At 33.0% G+C, this 25,489-nt stretch overlaps 1 protein-coding gene across 1 annotated transcript in view; it reads left to right on the plus strand.

Moving 5' to 3' along the window:
• cdh23 (cadherin-related 23) overlaps positions 1-25,489 on the plus strand; it is a 308,861-nt gene that overhangs the window by 199,515 nt on the left and 83,857 nt on the right. Inside the window, exons 14-21 of the mRNA XM_051125171.1 lie at positions 15,338-15,402; positions 16,428-16,665; positions 18,689-18,794; positions 19,079-19,206; positions 22,983-23,055; positions 24,590-24,706; positions 24,860-24,972; positions 25,151-25,258. Coding sequence (XP_050981128.1) covers positions 15,338-15,402; positions 16,428-16,665; positions 18,689-18,794; positions 19,079-19,206; positions 22,983-23,055; positions 24,590-24,706; positions 24,860-24,972; positions 25,151-25,258 — 948 coding nt within the window. The remainder of the gene's footprint in view (positions 1-15,337; positions 15,403-16,427; positions 16,666-18,688; positions 18,795-19,078; positions 19,207-22,982; positions 23,056-24,589; positions 24,707-24,859; positions 24,973-25,150; positions 25,259-25,489) is intronic.

A 25,489-nucleotide genomic window follows, 5' to 3' on the forward strand; every position in this document is an offset into this window, starting at 1 on the left:
CTCACTGCATATATCAACTTTTAATAAATTTGTATATTTCTAAATAAGATATATATATATATATATATATTTTTTTTTTTTTTTGGCCCAAAAGATCTATTTTTTATTTAAAAGTAAAACATTTTCAGACACACATTAAGCCGAGTGTTGGCTTGCTCTGTCAGAGCTGATTGTTCTTTAAATGCTGTTTTTAGTCCGTCTTTCAACTTAATCTGTGCCCAGGAACCAGCCCAAAGAGCTTATAGACTCTGAGTAGCTGGATTGTGGGCTAGGAGTGTGTGATAGTGTTTTTAAGACTGCTGGAGACACTTTCTCCCATAACAGAAGAACTTACACTCCCAAAGATCATATCACGTTTCACATTGTTAAAAATGAAGTATGCAATTTCTATGCCACTTGCACCACCAGTTTATTAAAATAAGTGAGTTTGTTGCCAGACTACCTGATTGTCTGAACCAAAGAGTCAAGAATTGGCTAGTTAGCTTAGTTAGAGCTTACTGGTAAATGCCATAACTATACTGTCTGACTGTAAAATGCTAATTTCTATCCCATTAACAGCCATCAGAAAATAACCATGTATTCTGACAGTGTAAACGTTTCTGCAAACACCAATGCCTTTTTATTTATTTGTTTAAAATATTAAAGTATTTGTTTTAAAAAATAATGTTTTTTATTTATTAAACAGCTCTCAAAAATATTGATTGATATACATTGCTGTTCAAAAGTTTGATCTGAAAGATTTGTAATGTTTTTAAAAGTCTCATTTGCTTATCAAGGCTGCATTTATTTGTTTAAAAATACAGAAAAAAAAACTAATATTCTCATTTTCCACTCGAAAATGTGCAGTTTTACTGTATTGGGGGAAAACCAGTCAGTATCTGGTGTGACCACCATTTGCCTCATGCAGTGCAACACTTTTCCTTCACATAGAGTTAATCAGGTTGTTGATTGTGGCCTGTGGAATGTTGGTCCACTCCTCTTCAATGGCTGTGCGAAGTTGCTGGATATTGGCAGGAACTGGAACATGCTGTTGTATACGCTGGTCCAGAGCATCCCAAACATGCTCAATGGGTGACATGTCCGGTGAGTATGCTGACCATGCAAGAACTGGGAAGTTTTCAGCTTCCAGAAATTGTGTACAGATCCTTGCAACATGGGGCTGTGCATTATCATGCTGCAACATGAGGTGATGGTTGTGAATGAATGGCACAACAATGGGCCTCGGGATCTCGTCACGGTATATCTGTGCATTCAAAATGCCATCAATAAAATGCACCTGTGTTCGTTGTCCATAACATATGCCTGCCCATACCATAACCCCACCGCCACCATGGGCCACTCGATCCATAACGTTGACATCAGCAAACCGCTCACCCACACGACGCCATACACGCTGTCTGCCATCTGCCCTGTACAGTGAAAACTGGGATTCATCCATGAAGAGAACACCTCTCCAAAGTGCCTGATGCCATCGAATGTGAGCATTTGCCCACTCAAGTCGGTTACGACGACGAACTACAGTCAGGTCGAGACCCTGATGAGGACGACTTGCATGCAAATGAGCTTCCCTGAGTTTCTGACAGTTTGTGAAGAAATTCTTTGGGAGGTCCTGGGCTGGTGTGGTTACATGTGGACTGCGGTTGTGAGGCCGGTTGGATGTACTGCCGAATTCTCTGAAACGCCTTTGGCGACGGCTTATGGTAGAGAAATGAACATTCAATTCACAGCAACAGCTCTGGTGGACATTCCTGCAGTCAGCATGCCAATTGCACGCTCCCTCAAAAAAATGACATCTGTGGCATTGTGCTGTGTGATAAAACTGCACATTTTCAAGTGGCCTTTTATTGTGGCCAGCCTGTGCAATAATCATACTGTCTAATCAGCATCTTGATATGCCACACTTGTGAGGTGGATGTATAATCTCGACAAAGGAGATGTGCTCACTAACACAGATTTAGACAGATTTGTGAACAATATTTGAGAGAAACAGGCCTTTTGTGTACATAGAAAAATTTCTTAGAAGTTTGAGTTCAGCTCATGAAAAATGGGGGCAAAAACAAAAGTGTTGCGTTTATAATTTTGGTCAGTGTACATCCTTGCTGAATAAAAGTATACTGACCCCAAACGTTGAACAGTAGTATCTGTTGTTGGAAAGGATTTCTGTTTTATTTTTTTTTACATTTTATTCATCAAAGAATCGTGGAAAAACTGTTTCCAACATTGATAATAAAGCAGTATGTTAACATGATTTCTGAAGGATCATGTGACACTGAAGACTGGTGTAATGACTGAAGAAAATTCAGCTTTGCATCACAGAAATAAGTGCTATTTTAAAATACATTAAAAAAGAAAACTATTATTTCAAATTGCAATAATATTTCACAATATCACAGTTTTTTCTGTATTTTGAATCTAATAAATGCAGCTTTGATGAGCAGAAAAGACTTCTTCAAAAACATTAAAAATCTTTCTGATCCCAAACGTTTGAACAACAGAGGAAATGACCTCTGTTATGCTAAACTTTTCACATCTGAAATTGCTTCACAAAGTTCACTCTTTCCTAATGCTGATCTTCTTCGGGAACATAGCAGAGCCATAGCTACTACACAGAATGCTGTTTAGCCACTTATGTTTTATTTCAAAAGTGCTAGAAAAGCCTTTTTCCTTCAAATTTTCAATGACATGGTCCCTTTAACACTCTCCCAGACTATATCACCCAATAAATATAGCCTCATTAACCCTTAACGATCACTTATTACCCGCTCATATTATCTGAATTGTGAATCCATGCTGTCTGTCTTTTTAACATCGTCATAAAAGCTCTTTTATTTCATTAAGTGAGTTTAGTGCTGTGATCCTGCACCATGGGCCTGTAAAATCAGCTGCAGACTCACAGCTCAATAGCATCACCTTTCACGGTGTGCCATTATTCAGCGAGCTGTTAAGGCAGGTGGGATCCAACGCGTTCACTGTGATGCAGGTAAAGTTAATTAGCAAATATGCAGTCAATTAGCATGGTGTTTCCCAGCTGTTATTGACTCATGTCTGCTTGTGGAGGTTACAGATTGGACACTTGTGAGGTTCTGTTTCTGTCATGAAGGAAGCTTACTTGTTGTTTCAGGAGAACCTCACTTTGTGGAAATACAGTAGCTGCGTTATAAAGCTGGTGTAGTTTGACATCACAGCTGTGTGCTTGTGTTTGTGCACCTCAAACCAAGGTTTCATTCAGCAGGCATAGATGATCTGCAGTAGGGGATTCAGAGGTGAACATGGCCTGTTTCTTTGAATGATTCCCATGCAGCAGGGGGCTAATATCCTGTCATGTGATCTACAGATGCATCTGTGAGATTTGTTCAGCTACTGTTCAAATGTTTGGTTCGCTAAGTCTCTTTTGCTCACCAAGGCTATGGAAGCCCATTTTCGCCCTGAATAAAAAGTAAAGGTTATTGCGACTTTTTAGTCTCACAATTATGATTTTTTTTCCTCAGAACTGTGAGATATAAACGCACAGTTGCAAGTTTTTAAAGTCAGAATTTGCGAGATATCAACTTGTTTATAGTTTATATCTCGCAATTCTGACTTTTTTTCTCGAATTTGTGAGATATGAACTCACAATTGCAAGTTATAAAGTCCAGTTTTGATGGGGAAAAAGACTGATATGTTCTCAGAATTGTGAGTTTATATCTCACAAATATAACTCTCAATATTGATATATAAACTTACAATTCTGAGATAAAAGTCACAGTTGCGAGACAGTATAAACTCACAATTGTGACTTTTTTCCTAAGAATTTGTCTTGCAATTCAGACTTTATAACTTGCAATTGCAAGTTTTCATCACACAATAGTGAGGAAAAAAAGTCAGATCTGCGATCTTAATATCCTGCAATCCTGGCTTTAACTTGTAATTGCAAGTTTACTGAGATATAAACTCTCAAAAATATATTATTTTTCAGAATTGCGAGTTTGTCTCACATTTAGACTTTATAACTCGCAATTGCAAGTTTATATCACGCAATTCTGAAAAAAATGTCAGATTTGCAAGTTTATATCACAGAATTCTGACTTAATTTTTCAGATTGAGATTGTATCTCACAATTCAGAGAAAAAAAAAGTAAGAATTGTGAAATGTAAACTGAACATTACCCTTATTTTTTTTTCAGGGGCTGAAATGAGTTTCCATACCAAAGCATTTAACCAAAAGCAAAAAAAAAAACCCACAGTATATTTTGTATTTTAATATATTTTGAATATATTTTAAAATAGAATTTATTCCTGTGATGACAAAGTGGAGTTTTTAGCATCATTACTCCAGTCTTCAGTGTCACATTAAATCATTCTAATATGTTGATTTGCTGCTCAAATAAACATTTCTTCTTATTATTATTGCTGAAAACAGATGTATTGCAGAATATTTTGTGGGAACTGTGATACATTTTTCTTTTCAGGATGCTTTGGTGAATAGAAGGTACAAAAGAACAGCATTTGTTTGAAATAGGATTTTTATTTCTTGTATTTACAATGTAAAAATCTTTAGTGTTACTTTTGGTAATTTAATGCATCCAAGTAATATATATACTTGATATTACAGGTGTGCCCCCCCCCTATTTTTTTCATTTGCCACATATATAGGACTCTATTAAATCCATTGAGGAATGGAAAATACCCCCCAAATACCGTTTTATTTTATTCCAAATTCCAGTTTTTCCATTTTAATTTTTCTTGATTCTGTTTTTTTCCATTTTTATATTTAAGGACTTGTTTTTTAATGGTTAAATTACATTTTATTCATTTAAAAGCAAGTCTATTTAATTAAAATTATGAAGCTTATACAAATTAACATCATTTTTTTTTTAAAGTTTCACAAAAATTAAGGCCCTATGAAATGTTTGTTTTTGTTTTTTTTTCTCTCTTCTGCTTTATTTTCTGGTCTAAGTATGTCTAATTATTTGACTGCATAAAAACAACTTAATTAATTAAAGTTTATTTTTACAATATTTTTACAATATTTACATTTTTCTGGTTATCGGATTTTTGTTTTTTTTTGTTTTTTTTTTTTGTTTTTTTTTTTAGCCTCGTATTATAGTCTCACCAAGTTGTTTTGTCTTATTCCATGAAAAGTCTTTTATCATTTTCTTTTTTTTTTTTAATATAAATCTTTATTATTTGTTATTTTCAAACAGCCATTTTTTGCAAAGTCGTGCTTCACCAAACCCCATATACACAACCTACTGTGTGTTTGATAAGGCATACTTACACACACACAAACACACATGCAGAGACGTTGTTTAATATTTATCGGTGACGGCAGTGGTTATCATTATAAATATTTATAGTGATTTAGTTTGTATGTGTCTCATGAGATGAGGGCAGCTCATATCTGCTAAATTGCTTCTTTGTTTTCAGTCTGTCTTTTGGCTACGGTTTGTTTGCATCTCTCCATGTCCTATTTATTATTTTCACTTGCATTTATACGCACGCTTTTCCTTCAGCCATTATAGCGCTAATGGATTTCTGGCCCTTTGAGTGCGTATGTGTTTGCCGGTTCATGGTTTGAATCAGTCTATGTTCATGGGTCTATGTTTGTGTTTGTTTGCACATCATTTTTCCTGAGAAGTTTTGTTAGTTTGTGTGTGTGTACATACTCATCTGGACATTTGACAGAGACATTTCACCCCGAAATATCAGTTTTGGTTAGAAAAGAATAATTTTTGCATTAGTTATTCTTTGTACTTATTAACATGTTGCTAAGCTACTGGCACTAAAAAGCTAAAATAATCAGCGCACACGCATTTGTTAATTAATTAGATTCTGCTGTTTTAATCAATACTTTCCGGTATTTGCAGTTAATTTATAATGAACTCAACTGATTTGACTGAAATGTTCTCTTAAATGCTTTGGAAAGAGCCTTTGACTCTGCTCTGCCTGTCTATCTAATGTTGATTTTTATTTATTTTTTTACCACCAATGTTTACTGTTATTTTTCAGCCACTTGTAGTCTCACATAGCCATTTTTGTCTTGTTGCATAAATTCAGGTCCAGTTTGCAGCTTATTTGCTTTATCAGCCCGTTTTGACTGGAAAGGTCTGAAATACACACAGGCAGTACTAGTACTCGCATTAGAGTTAATGAAGAAGAGGAGAGGATCTGTACTTTTGACATAAGTGGTCATATTTCCTTATCTGGGTTTCTGTTCTCAATTTTCTCTCATCATTCTTTGCTTTGAGTCTTAATTTTTTTTCCCTTTAATCATAAAGAGCAGGGAGAAGGAGGACAGTCACTGATGATGGTCTGTTTATAAAGTATAGCCGCTGGCTAAATACAGACCTCATATTCATGTTGCCAAATCTCTCTTTCACTATTCTGATGTAGTTTGGCGGTGTTGTTCCTGTCACGCTTATTTTAATCCCCATTTTTTGATGTTGTTGTGGCCAAATGTGAAGGGAAAGCTGATCTCTCTCTCTCTCTCTCTCTCTCTCTCTCTGTCTGTCCGCAGCGCTTCTCATCATTCTCCTGCCTTTTTTCCTCTCTCTTTAAATCACTCTTTTACTCATTTTCTTATCACGGTCCTCCAGTTTGTTAAGACGTTCGTCTTGCGTGTGTGTGTGTGTTTATCTAATTGCTGTAATAGGTTTATTCAGTAAACAGTTGATAAGACTCAGAAATCGCCCTGAGGCAGCACTTGTCTTTCCTGTTGTGTGATGATTCTTGGGGAATTTAATTTGTTGAAATTTTAATATTTGTATATGTGTATATGACTCTTAGGGAATTTTATTTTTACATGTATGTATGTATGTATGTATGTATGTATGTATGTGTGTATATATATATATATATATATATATATATATATATATATATATATATATATATATATATGTATGTATGTATGTATATATATATATATATATATATATATATATTTATATATATTTAAAAAAATCACTTTTACTAATTTTGGCAGTTGTGGTTGCCAAAATAAATTTGTAAAAAACAAACAAAAAAACAAAAAAACAACAACAAAAAAAAACCAAACAGAACAAATTACAGACCAAATTTCTACTGTATAAAACAGTATACTGTATTATGTAATTTACTAACCAGAAAACATGGTGATACACATGACACTTAAGTAATGCAATACATAAAGCCCTAATGTACATAAGTAATAACAAAAACTATTAAGAAACATGATTATTTAAACAAAATAGTTTCAAATGTGGAGTGACACACAGGAAATTCTTGGCTGAAATTCTTGAAGTTTTTGGCTGTAAATTATACGCTGATGTATTCTTTATTTTATTTTATGTTTTTATATGTAAAAACTGTACAATTAACAGCATTTACTGTTAAATTACACAAAATGTCCAGTTAGATATTTTACAGTTTTTCCCTGTATACAATGCATGAACTTACTGTTAAACTATTAACAGTTTTGAAGTTTTTTTTTTTTTAAAAACCTTAAAAATAACTGCAGCTATTAATAAAACAAAACAAAATAAAATAAAATGCTGTGAAGTGTAGAGAACTGAAAATCCTGGCAGATAAAATAAAATAAAATAAAATAAAAGCTTAACAATAACTGCAAGGCTTATTGGCTATTAATAAAACAAAACAAAATAAAATAAAATGCTGTGATTTGTGGAGAACTGAAAATCATGGCAGATAATAAAATAAAATAAAATTTTATGACATCATTTTGTCATCATTATGCCATCATTGTGCATTTGGTCTAAAAAAAAAATGTCCAACCATTTTATTTAAAACTCAAGCCCATTGAAAGTGCATACATTACATTGAATTGTTATATACAAATATTATGTACACAGGGTTCATTCTTTGGCATGTTTTGATATATTTTATATGTATTAATGTCTTCATATATTCTCACTAGCTTTTTTTAAATGAGAACAAAATGTATGCTTTTATTATTTTCAAATAAAGCTAATGTAATTACTACAGACCAATCTTACCCTTAAAAGAAACTTTTTTGTGAATAATTACTTATTCTAAAGCTGCATTTTATCCATTTATGAATCACCTTTCCTTTTGGACATGCCCATAAGAATGCTTAGTCCGATTGTAACTTCTACAGACATTTTTCAGCTAATCTCAGTAGATTAGTGAGGCCCTAAGGGTCTCAGAGGAGTGTAGGCCTCGATATGTGTGTATTTTGGCAGATTGCTCCATTGGATTAACGTGTCAGTAACAGCTTAGTCACAGATTCACTTTGACCACCGAGACTAATACTATCTCTCACACATATTCAGTGTCTTAATAAGTCAAATTTACTCAAAACATTTGAGGAAACTTGTTCCAGCGTATTAAGTAGCTAATGGTGTCTCTCAAAAGTTATTAAGTTCACCTGATGTGCTTTTTGCAGAGTGAACTTTGATTTAACTAACTCCAAGCAGATCTCACCGTTTCTGCTCAGTACTTTCAGCTGATTGTTTTTAAACTTATGATGCTTTAATTGAGTTCATATTATTAGTTATATTGTAAAATATTATTGTAGTTCAAAATGTCTGTTTTTTATTTCAGTATATTTTAAAATGTAATTTATTTCTGTGATGCAAAGCTGAATTTTCACATGATCCTTCAGATTGGTTTCTATTTGTTTCTATGTTGTGGTCATAGCACTAAGTGTTGTTTGCTGTTTGATCTGAGTGAACGAAAAGAGGCTTTTTCGTTCTGTTGATGGTCTCTTGTCTCATCTGTCATAGCTGGATCTCTATTGAGGGTCTCTCCTCACCCTGGTGTCACTTTCGCTTTCATTCGCGCTGAGATGTTGTCTGACACGTGTCAGTCAGAGAGAACCGTCTTTTCACAGTTCGGTCAAAACTATCAGGTGCACATCCATGCCATTCCTCGGCTCTTTTCCTGCAGTTTTAGTGTCTTTGTGTTTCTGTTGGGCTGCTGTCTGGAGATTCAGGTGTGTGTCTTTGCCAGACTGAGCAGAAAAGATGAGCATGAAGAAGGGATGAAGGAGAGAGAGAGAAAGAGAGAGATGCTATCACCTCTGCCGTCCTCTCTCCGCTCTGATCCCCGTCTATCTCACCTGACCTGCATTAAGTCTCCTGTCATCGTAGCGACTGTTGTCACGCTAACACCCGGAGCCCCGGCACTGTCATCACTGCACTTATGGGCCTGTCAATCACGCTGAGAGAGAGGGAGAGAGGTAAACAGAGAGAATTGTGAGGGCAGAGCCTGAAGATTTGGTTTGTGCAAAAGGGCATGAAGGAGCGATAGAGAAGACAATGAAGAGAGAAAGTCAAATGCTTTCTTTTATTTTTTGCTTGCTGGTTTGTTTGTTCATTTGGGGTTTTTTTTTGCTATTTTTAAGTTTTTGATCCTCTTGTTATTTTGTTTGTTCTTGTGGTAAAGGTAAAAAATGAGAGTCTTTTGTTTATTTATTTGTTTTTCCTTTTTTATCTCTTTTGTTTACTTCCTTTTCTTTTACTGTATTTTCAGTTTAACCAATTTGTTCAATTTTTGTTTTCTTGTCCATTTGTTTGTTCTCTTTTTGTTAGTTTTTCTGTCATTTGCTTATTTTTTGTTTGTTTGTAAAGCTGTATAAAGAGACTATAGAGAAGAAAAAGAAAGATTTAGTCAAATTTGTTTATTTTCTATGTTGTTTTGTTTGTTTGTTAATCTGTCTGTTTTTCCTCTGCCCCTGTTTGTTTCTTTTATTCATTTAGTTTTTTTTTTCATATTGTCTTTTATTCTCTTATTTTATTTTTTTAATTAATTAATTTTTTTGTTGTTGTTATTCTTTTGATTGTTTGTGGTAAAGTCCATAAATGAGAGATGTAAAGTTGTGAGAAGAAAGAGAAAGGTGAAGTCTTTTGTGTATTTTTTTTCTTTTTATCTCTTTTGTTTACTTTTCTGTTTTGTTCAGTTTACTCATTTTGTTTCTTTTTTGACCTTTTGTTTTGTCCATTTGTTCATTTTCTCTTTTTTCAGTCATTTGCTTATTTTTTTGTTTGTAGAAGGCTGTATAAAGGAAGGCTATAAAGAAGAAAAAAGAAAGAAAGATTTAGTCAAATTTGTTTATTTTCTATCTTTTGTTTTTGTTTGTTTGTTAATCTGTCTGTTTTTCCTCTGTCCCTGTTTGTTTCTTTTATTAATTTACTCCTTTATTTTCATATTTTATTTTTTATTTTTTTTTGTTCTTTTGATTGTTTGTGGTAAAGTCCATAAATGAGAGATGTAAAGATGTGAGAAGAAAGAGAAAGGTGGAGTCTTTTGTTTGTTTGTTTTTATTGTTTTTATCTCTTTTGTTTGCTTTTCTGCTTTGTTCAGTTCATTCAGTTTGTTTCTTTTTTGTTCTTACCTTTTGTCCATTTGTTAATTTTATTTTTTTTTCTGTCATTTGTTTGCTTGTTTGTTTGTAGAAAGTTGTGTAAAGGAATGCAATAGAGAATACAAAAGAAAGATCAAGTCTATGATTTATTACTACCTAACTTTTTGTTGTTAATCTTCCTGTTTTCTCTGTCCCTGTTTGTTGCTTATACTCATTTTGTTCTTTTATTTTATTTTACTGTATTTCCAGTTTATCCATTTTGTTCAGTTTTTGTTTATTTTTTGTCCATTTGTTTGTTCTCTTTTTGTTTGTTTTTCTGTCATGTGCTTATTTTTTTTGTTTGTTTGTAGAAAGCTTCTCTGTCCTTGTTTGTTCCTTTTATTAATTTTTTTTTTTGTTCTTTAAAAATTAATTTAAAAAAGTAAATATTATATATATATATTTTTTTAATTTCCTAGAATATATATATTTTTTTAATTTAATGATTTTAAAATATAACAACACACTTTATTATTTTGTTTATTATTTTATTTAAAAAAAACGAAATAAATAAAGTTTAATAATACTATTATTATTATTTTCTTTTTTTATAGTTATATTTAATGGGTCACACTATGTGCAGTGTGAGGACCAAACAAAATCTCCAGGTACTCTTATGAGAACCAGGGTAAAAAATGTATGTGCACCCTGTTAATATTCTATTAATATATTCTATTATACTATAAATATAATATAGCTAATATAATCTATTAATATATTTACTGACTTATTGCTGGAGACTTACTAAAAATGTTATATTACTACTTGTTTGTTTTATGTATATGCCTACAATATGTTTTAATGTCACTATTAATGAGGATTGTATGATCTTTGAATAATATTGGTATGTAAATGTAAGATATTGAAAATGCAAAATTAGCACAATCAAATATACTTAAGTATATCTTTAGTTTGACTTCAGTGCTACTTAACAATTAAAGTGCATTAAGTACAAAATTATTTGTCCCAATTTAGCAGACTACCAGTTTAGTATACTATAAAAGTAAAAAATGTAGAGTATTTTTTATAAGTGTATTATACTTAGCATGAAATAAGTGTATTTCAAATAGATATATTTAGTATATTCATTTTTCACTTTTACTTCCTTTTCTGTTCATTGTTTTGTTTTGTTAGTTTGTTTATTCTATTGTTGTTTGTGGAAAAGTGTATTAAGGAAAACTATAGAGAAGAAAAAGGGTAGAAAGATTTAATTTTTGTCCTTTCTGTATTTTTGTTTGATAATTTTTCATTTTGTTTGTAATTTATTGATTTTTTTTATATTTGTTTTTTTTTTTCTGTTTTCTGTTTGTTCATTTTTGTTTATTTGTTCTTTCTTTCTTTGGTTCTTTCCCTTTCTTCTTCTTCTTCTTCACAGATCACACATTGATTGGCTGTTTTTTCGATTATTGAGAAGAAAGAAGTGTACGTTTTAGTCTGTTGGTGTTCTACTCGTGTCGCAGTAAAACTCTGGCAATATTTTTGTAACAAACTGTTTTGGCCGGTTGGCTGAGTACACTGTAGAGTGGCACCAGGCGAGCGCTGGTCATAATCCACACTCACAAACACGCACAGAGGGTGAGGTCATCATCAGGCCACTGTTGAATCATGGATTCTAATAGTGGCACTGACAGCAGCACACACTCACACAACTCTATGACCCTGTACACCAGCAGCACCGCCAGTCAACTGAAACCCCATTACCAGCACCCAGCCGTGATCCATCACACAACGCTCGCCAGAGAGAGAAATTAAACAACAAGCTCTTACATCATTACGCTTACCTTGACAAAAAATTAAGTAAAGCTGTTAAAGAACATCAAATTTGACGTTCCATTTCAATGAGAATCAGCCTAAAATAATTTAATCAGGAACACAGTCCATCACGCTCTACAGGCACAAGCTCTGGGATTCACACACATCAAATAGGATTTTGTCAAATGCGACAAACACCCAATATAGACTCTGCAGGCAGACTCCTACAAAAATATCCCATCGCTGTAGAATGAAACAGTATATTTTAGCTGAAGACCAGATTTAAGACTATACATTTTTGGCAGAGTCTCAGATTAAAATGCAGTGCAACAAACAGAAATCACTAAATAAAAGAGCAAATTGGAGTGAAGCCACACACTTTTCACTGATTATAAAACAAGCAGTCCCAGTTCTGGATGCTGATTGGTCATTATCAGCCATGTTGAATCTAATTAGCTGCCTTTAAACAATTTTTGTGGTTCATACTAATTTTTTTCCCTAATGAGTTTGTAAAACAAAATTATCATTATGCAATGATAAACGTTTGAAAACTGTAGGAGGCCTATGCTACATTATCACACAACCTTGCAATATTACATATACAAAAATGTGTATATTTGATGCATGTGCATGTAAAATGTCTTTTGGGAGTCTTTTTTGTACAACCTGTCTGTTATTATGGCCTCATTAATTTCTGCCCTTAAAGGTCACTTAAAGAGAACAAACTATGGTTGGTCACTTGAAATGTCATCAGATGGTCTATTCCCATCTAAGTGACCAGTTCTTGGCTGGATTAAGCTGCAAATTGGACCAGACGTTCACTATTGGCAAAGTCTGACTATAAAAGGCTACTGAGAATGAAACTGTGTGTGTGTGTACATGTATAATTACAGCAAATAGCTGCGGAAAACTCTACGGATCAGTTTCAGCCCACCAAATCAAGCCCCAATAACAACTGTCTGATAACAGACACCTGCACATCTGCTTTGATGGATTATCATTTCCAAAATAGAAACCAAATTCTCTCTATATCAGGATCTAACAGATGTTACACTTGGCGTTTGTGTGAGTGTGTGTGTTAGAAAAGAGAAGCGTCACTTGTCACGTTTGGTTTTTCTTTCACACACACACACATACACAGCTGCGCTGTTGTTTCTACGGTGACTTGTTTTTTCAACCTTTTGTATTAATTTGCATAAAGATACAAGTCAGGTTTGAATCTGTTTTCTGCATGAAAAACAATTTTATTTCTGCATGCACACACACTCACACACACACACTGTATGCTGTCTGTATGCTATTACACAACATCTACTCACTGGGATTTCTGTTAATGTTCTTGTGCTGTATTTATTGTCAAATGCAGTGTCATTTGGAGTAGTTTTTGTGATGCTGAGTGCCAAATTCAGCATCTGTCACTGGTTTCTGGAAACATTATTATTTTTTCCTATTTTCAGGAAAAAGGTAACATGCTTTGATACTGAATGATTACATATTCATATAGGTGGTTTATATCATGCTCCAAGCTGTTACTATTGTACATGTCTACCCTGATTTTGGACGTGAATGGATTCATTAAGAGAGAAAATACAGATTGTTTTAATGCAGAAAAGTTGGTTATGCACTACAATCCAAAAGTTTAGTTTATTTATTTTTAATATTTTTATTTATTGATTTTGTTTTATTTTATTTTTGTATATTTTATTTATTTATTTTTGCATTAAATTGATAAAAAGTGACAGAAAGAAAGAAGTATTTTTTTTTCCAGTCAGAGTGTTTTAAATGGATAAAAAGTGACAGTATAGAAGTGCTGGTTATGCACTACAATTCTAAAGTTTTTTTTATTTTATTTTATTTTGTTTTATTTTATTTTAAAAAAAGAAAGAAAGAAACCAGGGAATTCAAACAAATGCTGTTTCCATAAAAACATTAAAAAGCACAACTTTGATTTTAACATTGATAATAATAAGAAATGTTTCTGGAGCAGCAAAATCAAGCTTTGCATCACTAACATCTTAAAATACATTAAAAGAGATTTTTTTTTTTATTTAAATTGCAGTATTTCACAATATTAAGTTTTTTTTTAATTAAATAAATGCAACTTTTATCAACACCAAACTTTTAAATTGTAGTGTTAATAAACTTTTCATTATAAAATAGCTAAAATAATTAAAATGTAAAAATGATTTTGGTATTAATTGTATGCTATTACAGTATGCATTAATATTTAAACTTTTTATATATTTGTTTTCATTTTAGCTTTAGTAATTGTATGTATTTTTGTCATTTTTATTAATTTTTTTTTTTTATCTTTCTGTTTAGCTTTTTTTCCCGTTTTAGTAATTTTCATCTTAAGCTTTTTATTTCAGTTAGTTGAAAAGGCAACATTTTTAATTTCTTGTTAAGTTTAAATGTAGGTTTTTCATCCAAAATGTGTATTTTATTTTATTACAGCTTTATCAGCATTATTATTATTTTTTTTAATAGTATTAGCAATAGAAATGCTGCTTTGTCGCTTTAAAAATCGAGTGCCACATGTCAGCTTCTTGTCTTAACCAATGGCGTGAGTTTGGGGGCGGGGCTTTTGATTGTTTTAATCAGTACTTGTGAGTATATGTATATTTATGCTCATTAGAGTATAGCATTGTTAGCTAAAATCAAACATTTTTTTAATAATCAATTGAGAGTCAAGTCTCCTGTGCATTCACTTCTGTATAACATGTGGAGCTGCTGTTTTTATAGAGAAATCCAAATCTAATAGACATGAAGGCAGCTCATTGGGGTTTAAACAGCAGCAAAAATAAGGCTGAGCAAGTGTAGATGTGTGAGTTATCATTTCAGTGAGACTACTCATGTGATGTCACTCATCTTTACTTTCTTTTACTTTACTTTTCTAAAGGCGGTTCTGAGGTGAAGCAAAAGCCTGCGTTGTTTTAGGATAGAGGACAGGGCGGCCAGTTCATGCCAGCCCATCTGGTGTGAGGAGAGTTCTTCCCCTTATGGTCCTTCCTGAAGAGTGTGTGTGTGTCTGTGTTTGAGTGTGTGTGTGTGTATGTGTTTCAGCGTTAATCGTGCAGAACAGAGTACTTTGTAGGGTAGGACAGGGGATGCTGACACCATCTCAATATTAAAACACTGAAACACACTCAAGGATACACAAACACACACAGTGACGTACAGAACGACCAAGAGTATGTGTCTTGATGATGCTCATTGCTCTCTGTTTGTGTGTTTCTCTCCACAGGCCACGGATAATGACATTGGCACGTTTGGAGTGGTTCGGTATTACTTCAGCGATGAGCCAGACCAGTGAGATTATCATTCATTAACATACTGTGACCTTTCACACTGATACAGCATCCTGTTTAATTCATTAATTTCCTCTGATTAATTTAATCCGCATCTCTGTAGATTTGCATGCCTCTCTCTCCTGTTTCCGTACACTGATTTCTTCTGTGCCGCCGATTCAATTTAAATACTGGAAAACCATTTACACAGTAATTTTGTATACTGTCATACTATTTCTTTTTTGAAGTTTATAAAACATGCATTAACAAAAATAGTAGGCTTATACTACATTGTCTCATGACATCACCACATTAACCACTTAATTCGATTAGCGGCTAATTTCAGTAATAAAATATGTTGCGTAGTATTTTTGTTTATTATTATTTTATTTGAAGTATGTATGTACACTACCAGTCAAAAGTTTCTGAACAGTAAGATTTTTAAAGAAGTCTCTTCTGCTCACCAAGCCTGCATTTATTTGATCCAAAATAGATTCTGGTTTGTAGAATGTTACAAATTTGAAATTTTAAAAAATGTAAATGTTTAAGCTGTGCTTCTAAAATTGCTAAAAACTAAAACTGAGGCAAAGACATACATATTTAATGCTAAAAGCATATAACAAAACTAAAACTTTAAAAATGAAAGTAATAATAAAGAAGTAAAAATAAAACAGAATAGAATAGAATAAAAGTTTAAATAAATACTATAGTTGTGTACAGTAAATACAACATTTATCAAAAGTTTAGTTTGTAATAATTAGGATTTTTTATTGTTTTTGAAAAAAGTCTCATATTCTCACCACATCTGCATTTACAAAATTTTTATCAAAAAACACAGCCTTGGTGAGCAAACTTTTGACCGGTGGTATAATACTAAAAAACACTGTACACTTACTGCATGGTAGTATGCTGTTCTGAACTGGCTTTGCATGATCTAACACTTCAAAATTCTCATTTGCTGGTTAAATAATTTCTCTTTAATTACCTCTCTTGCAACTATTACTTAGTTAATGCTAATTAATTTCCATGCATTAACTCCTCCCCCAGGTTTTCATTGGATGCTGAGACAGGTTGGGTGACTCTGCGAGACCGGTTGGATTATGAGCTCATGAGGCGCTTTACACTAACCATATTGGCCCGTGATGGAGGAGGGGAGGAGACTACGGGACGCCTTCGCATTAATGTGTTGGATGTAAACGACAATGCACCAGTCTTCCAGAAGGAGGCGTATACGGGTTCACTTATGGAGAACGAACAGGCTCCACAACAAGTAGTCCGAGCCCGGGTGAGAAACATAAAGAGATGTGAAGTTTATAAAAACAGGTGGAAGATAAACTAGAATGAGGAAATGTTTTGTAATTGTTGTTTTATGGTAAAACAGAATAATTAGTCATAGACAATAGGGTGATGATTTTAGAAGTGGATGTGTATCAAAATGAATGGGAAGTGTTCTTTCAGAGAAAAATGCACCGATGAGTCAAGCACAACTGGAACAAGAATGTGAAATGAAGAAAAAGCCTCTGAGATGTATAGGAATGTGAACAGCTCTTGTAGGCTTGTGCCTGAGCCTTGTTCTGACGTGTAATTGTGGGTCAGTCACTCTGTTAGTGTTCAGCACGTCTCTGTTAGTGTTTAATTCTCTCCGCATGTGGACACGGCAACACTAATTTCGGCCGTCTGAACTAATCTGTGCTGTGATTGACAGTTTGACGGCAGACGACTTGTACTTATCTGACCAGCAGGCGGCGATGTGTGTTGTTTATGTGTGGCTGCCTGTTCACATGGTTTTTGTAATCCTTCTATTGTATTCACTACACCTTTACTTTATTTTATTTTGTTTTATTTTACCTGAAAAGCGCAAAAATCATGTGAACAGCTATTTAATTAATTTAATGACATTTATACATTGGCATTTTGTGGGATTTAGATTTAAATATGATGTAACATTCTTGTTTGTTTTTGTTTTGTTGTTTTTTTTTTCTTTTTTTGTGAACAGTGAAAGACTCCGACTTTGACACAGTGTTGTTTTAGTATTATTTATTAATACTAATATATAATTTATTTTTATTACAGTAATGCTATATTTTATTAATTAAACTTTAGTTTAAATTTTAGTCATTTTATGCTTTTTTGTGGGGGAGGGGGTAATATATTTATTTTGTTTTAATTTATTTTTTAATTTATTTTTTTATTCTTAGTTGCTGAAGTAACTTTTTTTAATTGCAAGTTCAGGTTTTTCATCTAATATTTATATTTTACTTTATTTCAGCTTTATTGCAATTAATTGATTAATTTTTAATAGTTTACATTTTTAACTCGATTTATAGTCACTTCTTATGTCTAAGATGTATTTTTTTTCTAATATTTAGATATATTTTAAAAATTAAAAATGAATTAAAAAATATATTTAAAAAAATTCACCCTTAAATTAATGAAAAAAATATATATTTTTAGTTAACAATAACAAAATATTATAATGCTATAAAAGCATGGTAGCACTTTATTTTAAGGACCAATTCTCACTATTAACTAGTTGGCTTTTAGCATGTATATTACTAGCATATTAGCTGTGTATTATTACTTATAAAGCACATATTAATACACATATATGACCCTGGACCACAAAATCAGTCATAAGGGTAATTTTTTTTTAAATTGAGATTTATACATCATCCGTGAGCTGAATAAATAAAAAAGCTTTCAATTGATGTATGGTTTAGAATAGGACAATATTTGTCTGAGATACAACTATTTGAAATCAGTAATCTGAGGGTGTAAAAAATCTAAATATTGAGAAAATCACCAAGTTGTCCAAATGAAGTTCTTAGCAATGCATATTAATAATCAAAAATTAAGTTTTGATATATTTGCAGGAGGAAATTTACAAAATATCTTAATGGAACATGATCTTTACTTAATATCCTAATGACTTTTGGCATAAAAGAAAAATAGATAATTTGACCTATACAATATATTGCTGGCTATTGCTACAAATATACACATGCTACTTATGACTGGTTTTGTGGTCCAGGGTCACATATTATTCTTCATCACCATATTCTAGATCCCTTAATCCAGCCCCATGCCTAAATTTAACAACTAGCTTACTATTAATAAGCAGCAAATTAGGAATTTGTTCAGAGAAAACTCCTAGATGTCAGCTTCTGGCCCAACTTGGTTTCCATGCTTTTGCCTACAATAGCAGATGAGGGAAGGAGCGGTAGAAGTGTTTGGGGAAACTTATTTGGAAACAGTCATTACGATAATGATATAATGTCCTTCTGTGTCCCTCTGTGTGTTTTTCTAAGGCGACGGATGAGGATTCTCCTCCCAATAACATCCTGACCTACTCCATCACCTATGCCACTCAGTTCAGGTCATATTTCAGCATCAGTGTGGTGGAGGGCTACGCAGGTCTGTGTTCAAATCAAAGTCACCTAATAATACGATTTCACTGTTTGTTCAGGCTGTTGATGGGTTACATTATGTGCTCCCCATCGCTCGGTGCCTTAGCGGGGAATCGGATTTGGGTTTAACACCTTAAAGCGTGAAAATGCCTTTAGAGAAGCCTTTGTGACCTCTGCTGTTTCATAAATGGATTATAGATGGCTGTCTAGTAAGCATGTGCTGATATTTGTTTTCTGTTTTTATATTTATTTGGTGTGCGTGTCATAACTCCTGTTTGTTTGTTTATGTAGTCATCACCGTGAATCGTCCTCTGGATTATGAGCAGGTTCCAGGTGGATTGATCTTTCTGACTCTGATGGCCAAAGACGGAGGGAACCCGTCTCTCAACAGCACTGTTCCAGTCACCATAGAGCTGTTTGTGAGTACTACACCTGCCTTCACACTTTACAGAAGCTTCCAGAGGGAATGTTTAATATACTACAGCATGAAAGAGTGCAATCCTATGGGATGATGATTAGAGGAAAATTAGTAAGCGTTTGTAATGTTATGTCAGCTACACTACCGTTCAAATGTTTGTGGTAAATAAGTGTTTGGAGTAAATCTTTTTTTTTTATATATATAAATAAATAATACATGAATGATTGAATAGAAACAAAAACAAAATGATTGAATAGAATGATTGCTGATTTTTAAATATAGTTCAAATATAAATATATAGTTATTTTTATCATTTTATAATTGCACAATACTACTTTTCATAATTATAATACTCTTTGTATATTATCTTACTGTATTAACTGTATTTTTGATCAAATAAATGCAGTCTTGGTGAGCAACAGAGACTTTAAAAAAAAAATTAAGATCTTATTAAAATACTAAACATTATTAATATTGATCCCAAACTTTTTAGTGTTAGTGTATTTTAACAATATATAGCAGGGTAATTGAATTTGTGTAATATTATCAACCACAGAAAATAACTCAAAATGAACGGTGAAATACTCTTTGACGCACTGTTATTTTAGTATTATTTATTAATACTAATATATAATTTATTTTTATTACAGTAATGCTATATTTTATTAATTAAACTTTAGTTTAAATTTTAGTAATTTTATGCTTTATTTTGCTTCGATTTATTTTCATTTCACTTAGTTTTTAATTTTTTTAATTACAAGTTCAGGTTTTTCATTTAATATTTATATTTTACTTTATTTCAGCTTTATTGCAAGTAATTAATTAATGAATTTTTAATAGTTTACATTTTTAATAACACTGTTTTATCTCAATTTAAACTTTCAATTTTAACTCACTTTTTTTTATTGCTTTCCTATTTATTTAATGCATAATTTTTCCTTTAATTTAATTTCTACAGAAAATAACTCTGACTTGTCTATGGTTGAATGAATGAATAAGAATGAGGCACTTAGAATGAAAGCAAAAGGTCCAGTTTTTAAGGATGTAATAGCAGAAATGTGATGCATTTATATTTTAAATAAAATATATATGTGACCCCGGACCACAAAACCCGTCATAAGTAGCACAGGTATATTCGTACCAATAGCCAAAAATACATTGTATGGGTCAAAATGGTAGATTTTTCTTTTATGCCAAAAATCAGTAGGATAGTAAGTGAAGATCATTTTCCATTAAGATATGTTGTAATTTTCCTACTGTAAATATATCAAAACTTAATTTTTGATTAGTAATATGCATTGCTAAGAACTTCATTTGGACAACTTTAAAGGCCATTTTTTTTTTGGTTTTTATTTAGATTTTTTTGCACCCTCAGTTTCCAGATTTTCAAATAGTTTTATATAGGCGAAATATTGCCTTATCCTAACAAACCATACATCAATGGAAAGCTTATTTATTCAGCTTTCAGATAATGTATAAATCTAAATTCCCAAAGATTTACCCTTACGACTGGTTTTGTGGAGTTGCTTACATTAATTCTTCTGTTTAAACACTTTATTTGAGTTGTAAAGTAGTTTTTGACTGTTTTACGGTTGCTTTAGCGTTTGTTACAAAAATGTAAAATTAGATATAAATTTTACCCTAAAATCATATTAACACGTTGTTTACATTTTGTTTACTTATTGTTACAGTGAGTATTTTATATTTTACAGATTGTCCTCATTCAGTTCCATTGCAAAAGACTCACTGTAACCCAGAATTTAACTTTTTTATCCACCTGTTTCTTTAATGTGAAAGTAAGCCTACAGTTGAGGTCAAAAGTTTACTTCCCCCTTCAGAGTCATTAAAATGTTACTTATTTTACCAAATTGAGAGGGACCATACAAAATGCATGTTATTGTTTATTTAGTACTGATTTGATTAAGATATTTCACATAAAAGTTCACAAGACAAATTAATAGTTGAATTTATAAAAAGTTTACATCCCCTTGATTCTTAATACTGTGTTTTTACCTGAATGATCCACAGCTGTGTTTTTTTGTATAGTGATAGCTGTTCATGAGTCCCTTGTTTGTCCTGATCAGTTAAACTGCCCGCTGTTCTTCAGAAAAACCTTTAGGTACCACAGATTCTGTGGGGGGGTTTTTTTGTATTTGTATTTTTACTCTTTCCAACAATGACTGTATGATTTTGAGATCCATTTTGTCACGCTGAGGACAACTAAGGGACTCTATTACAGAAGGTTTAAATGCTCACTGATGCTTCAGAAGGAAACACAATGCGTTAAGAGCCGGAGGGTGAAAACTTTTTGAATTTGAAGATCAGGGTAAATGTAACTTATTTTGTCTTCTGGGAAAAGTGTAAGTATCTTCTGTAGCCTCTGAAGGGCACTACTAAATGAAATGAAAATATGATATTTAGGCAAAATAAGAAAAATGTACACATCTCCATTGTGTTCGAAAGTTTTCACCCTCCAGCTCTTAATCCATTGTGTTTCCTTCTGGAGCATCAGTGAGTGTTTGAACCTTCTGTAATAGTTGCATATGAGTCCCTCAGTTGTCCTCAGTGTGAAAAGATGGATCTCAAAATCATACAGTCATTGTTGGAAAGGGTTCAAACACACAAAAATGTTGAAAAACCAAAGAATTTGTGGGATCTGAAGGATTTTACTGAAGAACAGCGGGCAGTTTAACTAATCAGGTCTAACAAGGGACTCTATGAACGACTATCACTAAACAAACAAACACAGCTGTGGATTATTTAGGAAACAATGCAGTAATAAGAATCAAGGGGGTGTAAACTTTTGCCCCAGATCATTTTTATAAATTCATCCATTATTTTTATTCTTTTGTGTGAAATATCTTATTCAGGTCAGTACTAAATAAACAATAACATGCATTTTGTATGATCCCTCTTATTTTGGTAAAATATTTAACATTTTTAATGATTCTGAAAGGGGGATGTAAACTTTTGACCTCAGCTGTATGGGTGAGACTTTCGGTTCATTAGCCACTATAGGGAAATAACGAGAAGAATAACAACGTGCAGTAAACAATAAAACTGCACTACAAACCAGTATGCTCATAATTAAGATAATACATTAAAATAATATGGTAAGACACACCAATCTGCAACATCAAGCAGCAAAACGAGCTGTTTTGTGCAGCTTCTAATAGTTGGACGTGTATGAGACGGGTGGATAGAAAAAAGAGAGACAAGTCAAAATTAATGTTATGCCACAGGTGATTGAGCTTAACTTGTAACCCAAAATATTTGTGATAGAATCAGGTGAAAACGAAGATTAATCAGAACCGTTATTTCAGATTCAAGTTCCTCACATACAAGCAAACACAGTTTGGTGATGTGTGATCTGTGTTAATTCTGAATTCATTGGTTTTCTCTGAGGTCCATTGACTAGAACGGTTAATCCATGGATAATTTCTCTCTGACATTTCTCTGCTCTTTTATTATGATTCCGATTAGACACGTTTCATCTGAAAAACAGCAGGGGTTTGACACTTCCACGTCTGTGTGTGTCTGTGTTATTACTAAACGTTGAGCTGAATTGAAGTGGTAAAAGAGTGTATGCGTCTGATATTGAATAATTTCCCATCGCCACAGCCTGTGCGTTTCCATTAAACCCCGAAAGTACTCCATCAATACATTTAATTATAACCAAAAGCTGTTTCTTTTTTCCCTGTGGAAAATTAATGAGTTAATATTTAAAGACTTTTTAGATACCTAAAACACTGATTTCTTCCCTCTTTCCTTCTGCAGGACGAGAATGATAACCCACCCGAGTTTAGCCTCCCGTCTTACATCGTCAACATACCCGAGAACATCGTTGCAGGTACATTTACAATTATATTATCAAAAAATGGAAGAATACATCAACATGTAGCACATGTACAGTGCTCAAAACCTCATGACAGCATAACTAGATTCCTGTCAGTGATGATTTACAACGTTCAGCCAGCTGTGCACTACTTCTGTTCCACACTAATATAATGTTTTGTGTGAATAAGTGCTGTTTTCCCAAAGCTAGAACGAAGGCTTTTGGTAGTTTAGTTTCAGTTCTGACCACCCAAAACCAGAACCAAAGAGTTCAAATACTCCTCAGAGACTCTGGTTAGAGGTTTATTCTAAGCCTGTTAAATTTGTGCAGTTAATTAAGCCTGAACTTTTAATTTAATTAAATTCATTTTATTTTATCTCCCACTATTTGTTGTTTGATGTTGTCATTGCAATAATTAATTTTATTTTATTATTATTTTTTTTTAATTGCTCACTAATTACCTGTGTAGTCATTTGTAATTTTTTGTTTTGTGCTGATTTTATTTTATCTCCCACTATTTGTTGTTTGATGTTGTCATTGTAATTTTTTGTTTTTATGCTAATATTTTTATTTTATCTTATTTTATTTTATTTTTAATAAAATTTCCCACTATTTCCCAGTAATGTTGTTATTTGTAATTTTTTGTTTTTGTGCTGATTTTATTTCATTTTATTTCTCTCCCACTATTTGTTGTTTAGTGTTATTGTAATTTTTAGTTTTTTTGGTAATCATTTATTTTATTTTACTTTACTTTATTTGGCTTTACTTTAATTTTAGTTTATTTTTGAAAATCTCCCACTATTTATCACTGAGTATTATGTGAGTAATGCTGCTCATTATAGTATTTGCTTACTTTTTTCTTATGTCTATTTGTATAACAATTTGTTATTGCACTTGTCTTTCTTGCATTTATTTAACCATCTATTGAGTACAACTCCTTCCAAAAGGGAGCCACAGTAATTTTCAAAATTAATTAACAATGTTGATTCTCATTCACACCAGACAACTAAAGAAAACTGCATGGCAAGCACTAGTGTTTCCTGTAGAAAATGCAAATCTAGTCTATTCAGCTGCATTTATTTTTTCTGTGCTGCATCATTCTGGACACATTACAAAACTCCTTCAATCTATTTGTTTCTGTCTTGTTTTATACCATTGTGTTTTAATTGAGCAAGAAGGTTATGTGCAGAGGAAAAAGACATGATTCTCATGCATTTATTCACTCAACGCTTTTATTCCACACAATAGACTCGCCTCCAGTCATCAAAGGGAAATTAGATTTGCTCTGTCCAGCGTCTGTTGTGTGCTTGCGTGTGTCACGGGTACTGAACGCACTCTGATAATCCTGAAATCCATAACCCTGTCTCCATCAATGCACAGCTCAGCACACTAACCACTTCCTGTCTGAAGACTATCCTTTATGCTGTACTTGTCTGTCACCTGTTCTTGTTTTTCTTCTCTTCGTGCAGCTGTCTGTCTCACACATTTATTATCTGATGGTTTGTTTACATCCTTTTACCCTTTTCTTTTACATCTCTCTCTCTGTCAGGAGCGACAGTGTTGTTTGTGAACGCCACAGACCTGGACGCGTCTCGAGAGTTTGGTCAGGCCTCCCTCATCTACTCCCTGCAGGGCAGCTCACAGTTCAGGCTCAACACTCGCTCAGGTGGACAACAGCACACACATTTACATCTGCCCTTCAACCCCCATGTGTTTTTTAGGGCCTCACAGACCATCAGCCCGTTTTGAATAACTCAGATAACAGTCAGTAATCAGGTTCATGTACGTCTGAGCTAAATATGGCTGTATGTGTGTGTAGGAGAGATCACCACCACAGCTCTTCTGGATCGAGAGATGAAGTCTGAGTATATTCTGATTGTAAGAGCTGTGGATGGAGGAGTGGGACCACAGCAGAAAACCGGCATTGCTACGGTAATGGCTAACTCTTTGATCCACCTTGACATAAGAACTGTCAACAATTATTAATGATATATTTAATTATTTATTGAAAATGAGTGTCTGTTATAGCTGTTTTCACTATATCTTAATAGCAATGTCACCCAATGCATTATTATGTTAAATATGACTAGCAAGTATCTTTCCACTGCAGGTGAACATAACTATTTTGGACATAAATGATAACGCCCCCATGTGGCGAGATGAGCCGTATCAAGCGAATGTTGTGGAGATGAGCCCCATCGACACTGACGTCATCACCGTAAGTGCACTGATCTGACCTTTAACCTCTGAACTGACCTTTTGACCTCAGCTGTTTTATAAGCTTCGGAATTTTCCTGTGACCTAACGTCCTGACCTTTGACCTCCATGTGAAGGATGCTAATGATACATTCATTTTTCAGTTCCCCTCAACTTATACACATATATACAGGAACTGAATTTTTTTAAAGCAGCATGTCCCCAAAAATGTTTTTGACAGCAGCCTGAAATT

This window comes from Labeo rohita, chromosome 13 (assembly GCF_022985175.1).
Source record: "Labeo rohita strain BAU-BD-2019 chromosome 13, IGBB_LRoh.1.0, whole genome shotgun sequence".
NCBI lineage: Eukaryota > Metazoa > Chordata > Actinopteri > Cypriniformes > Cyprinidae > Labeo > Labeo rohita.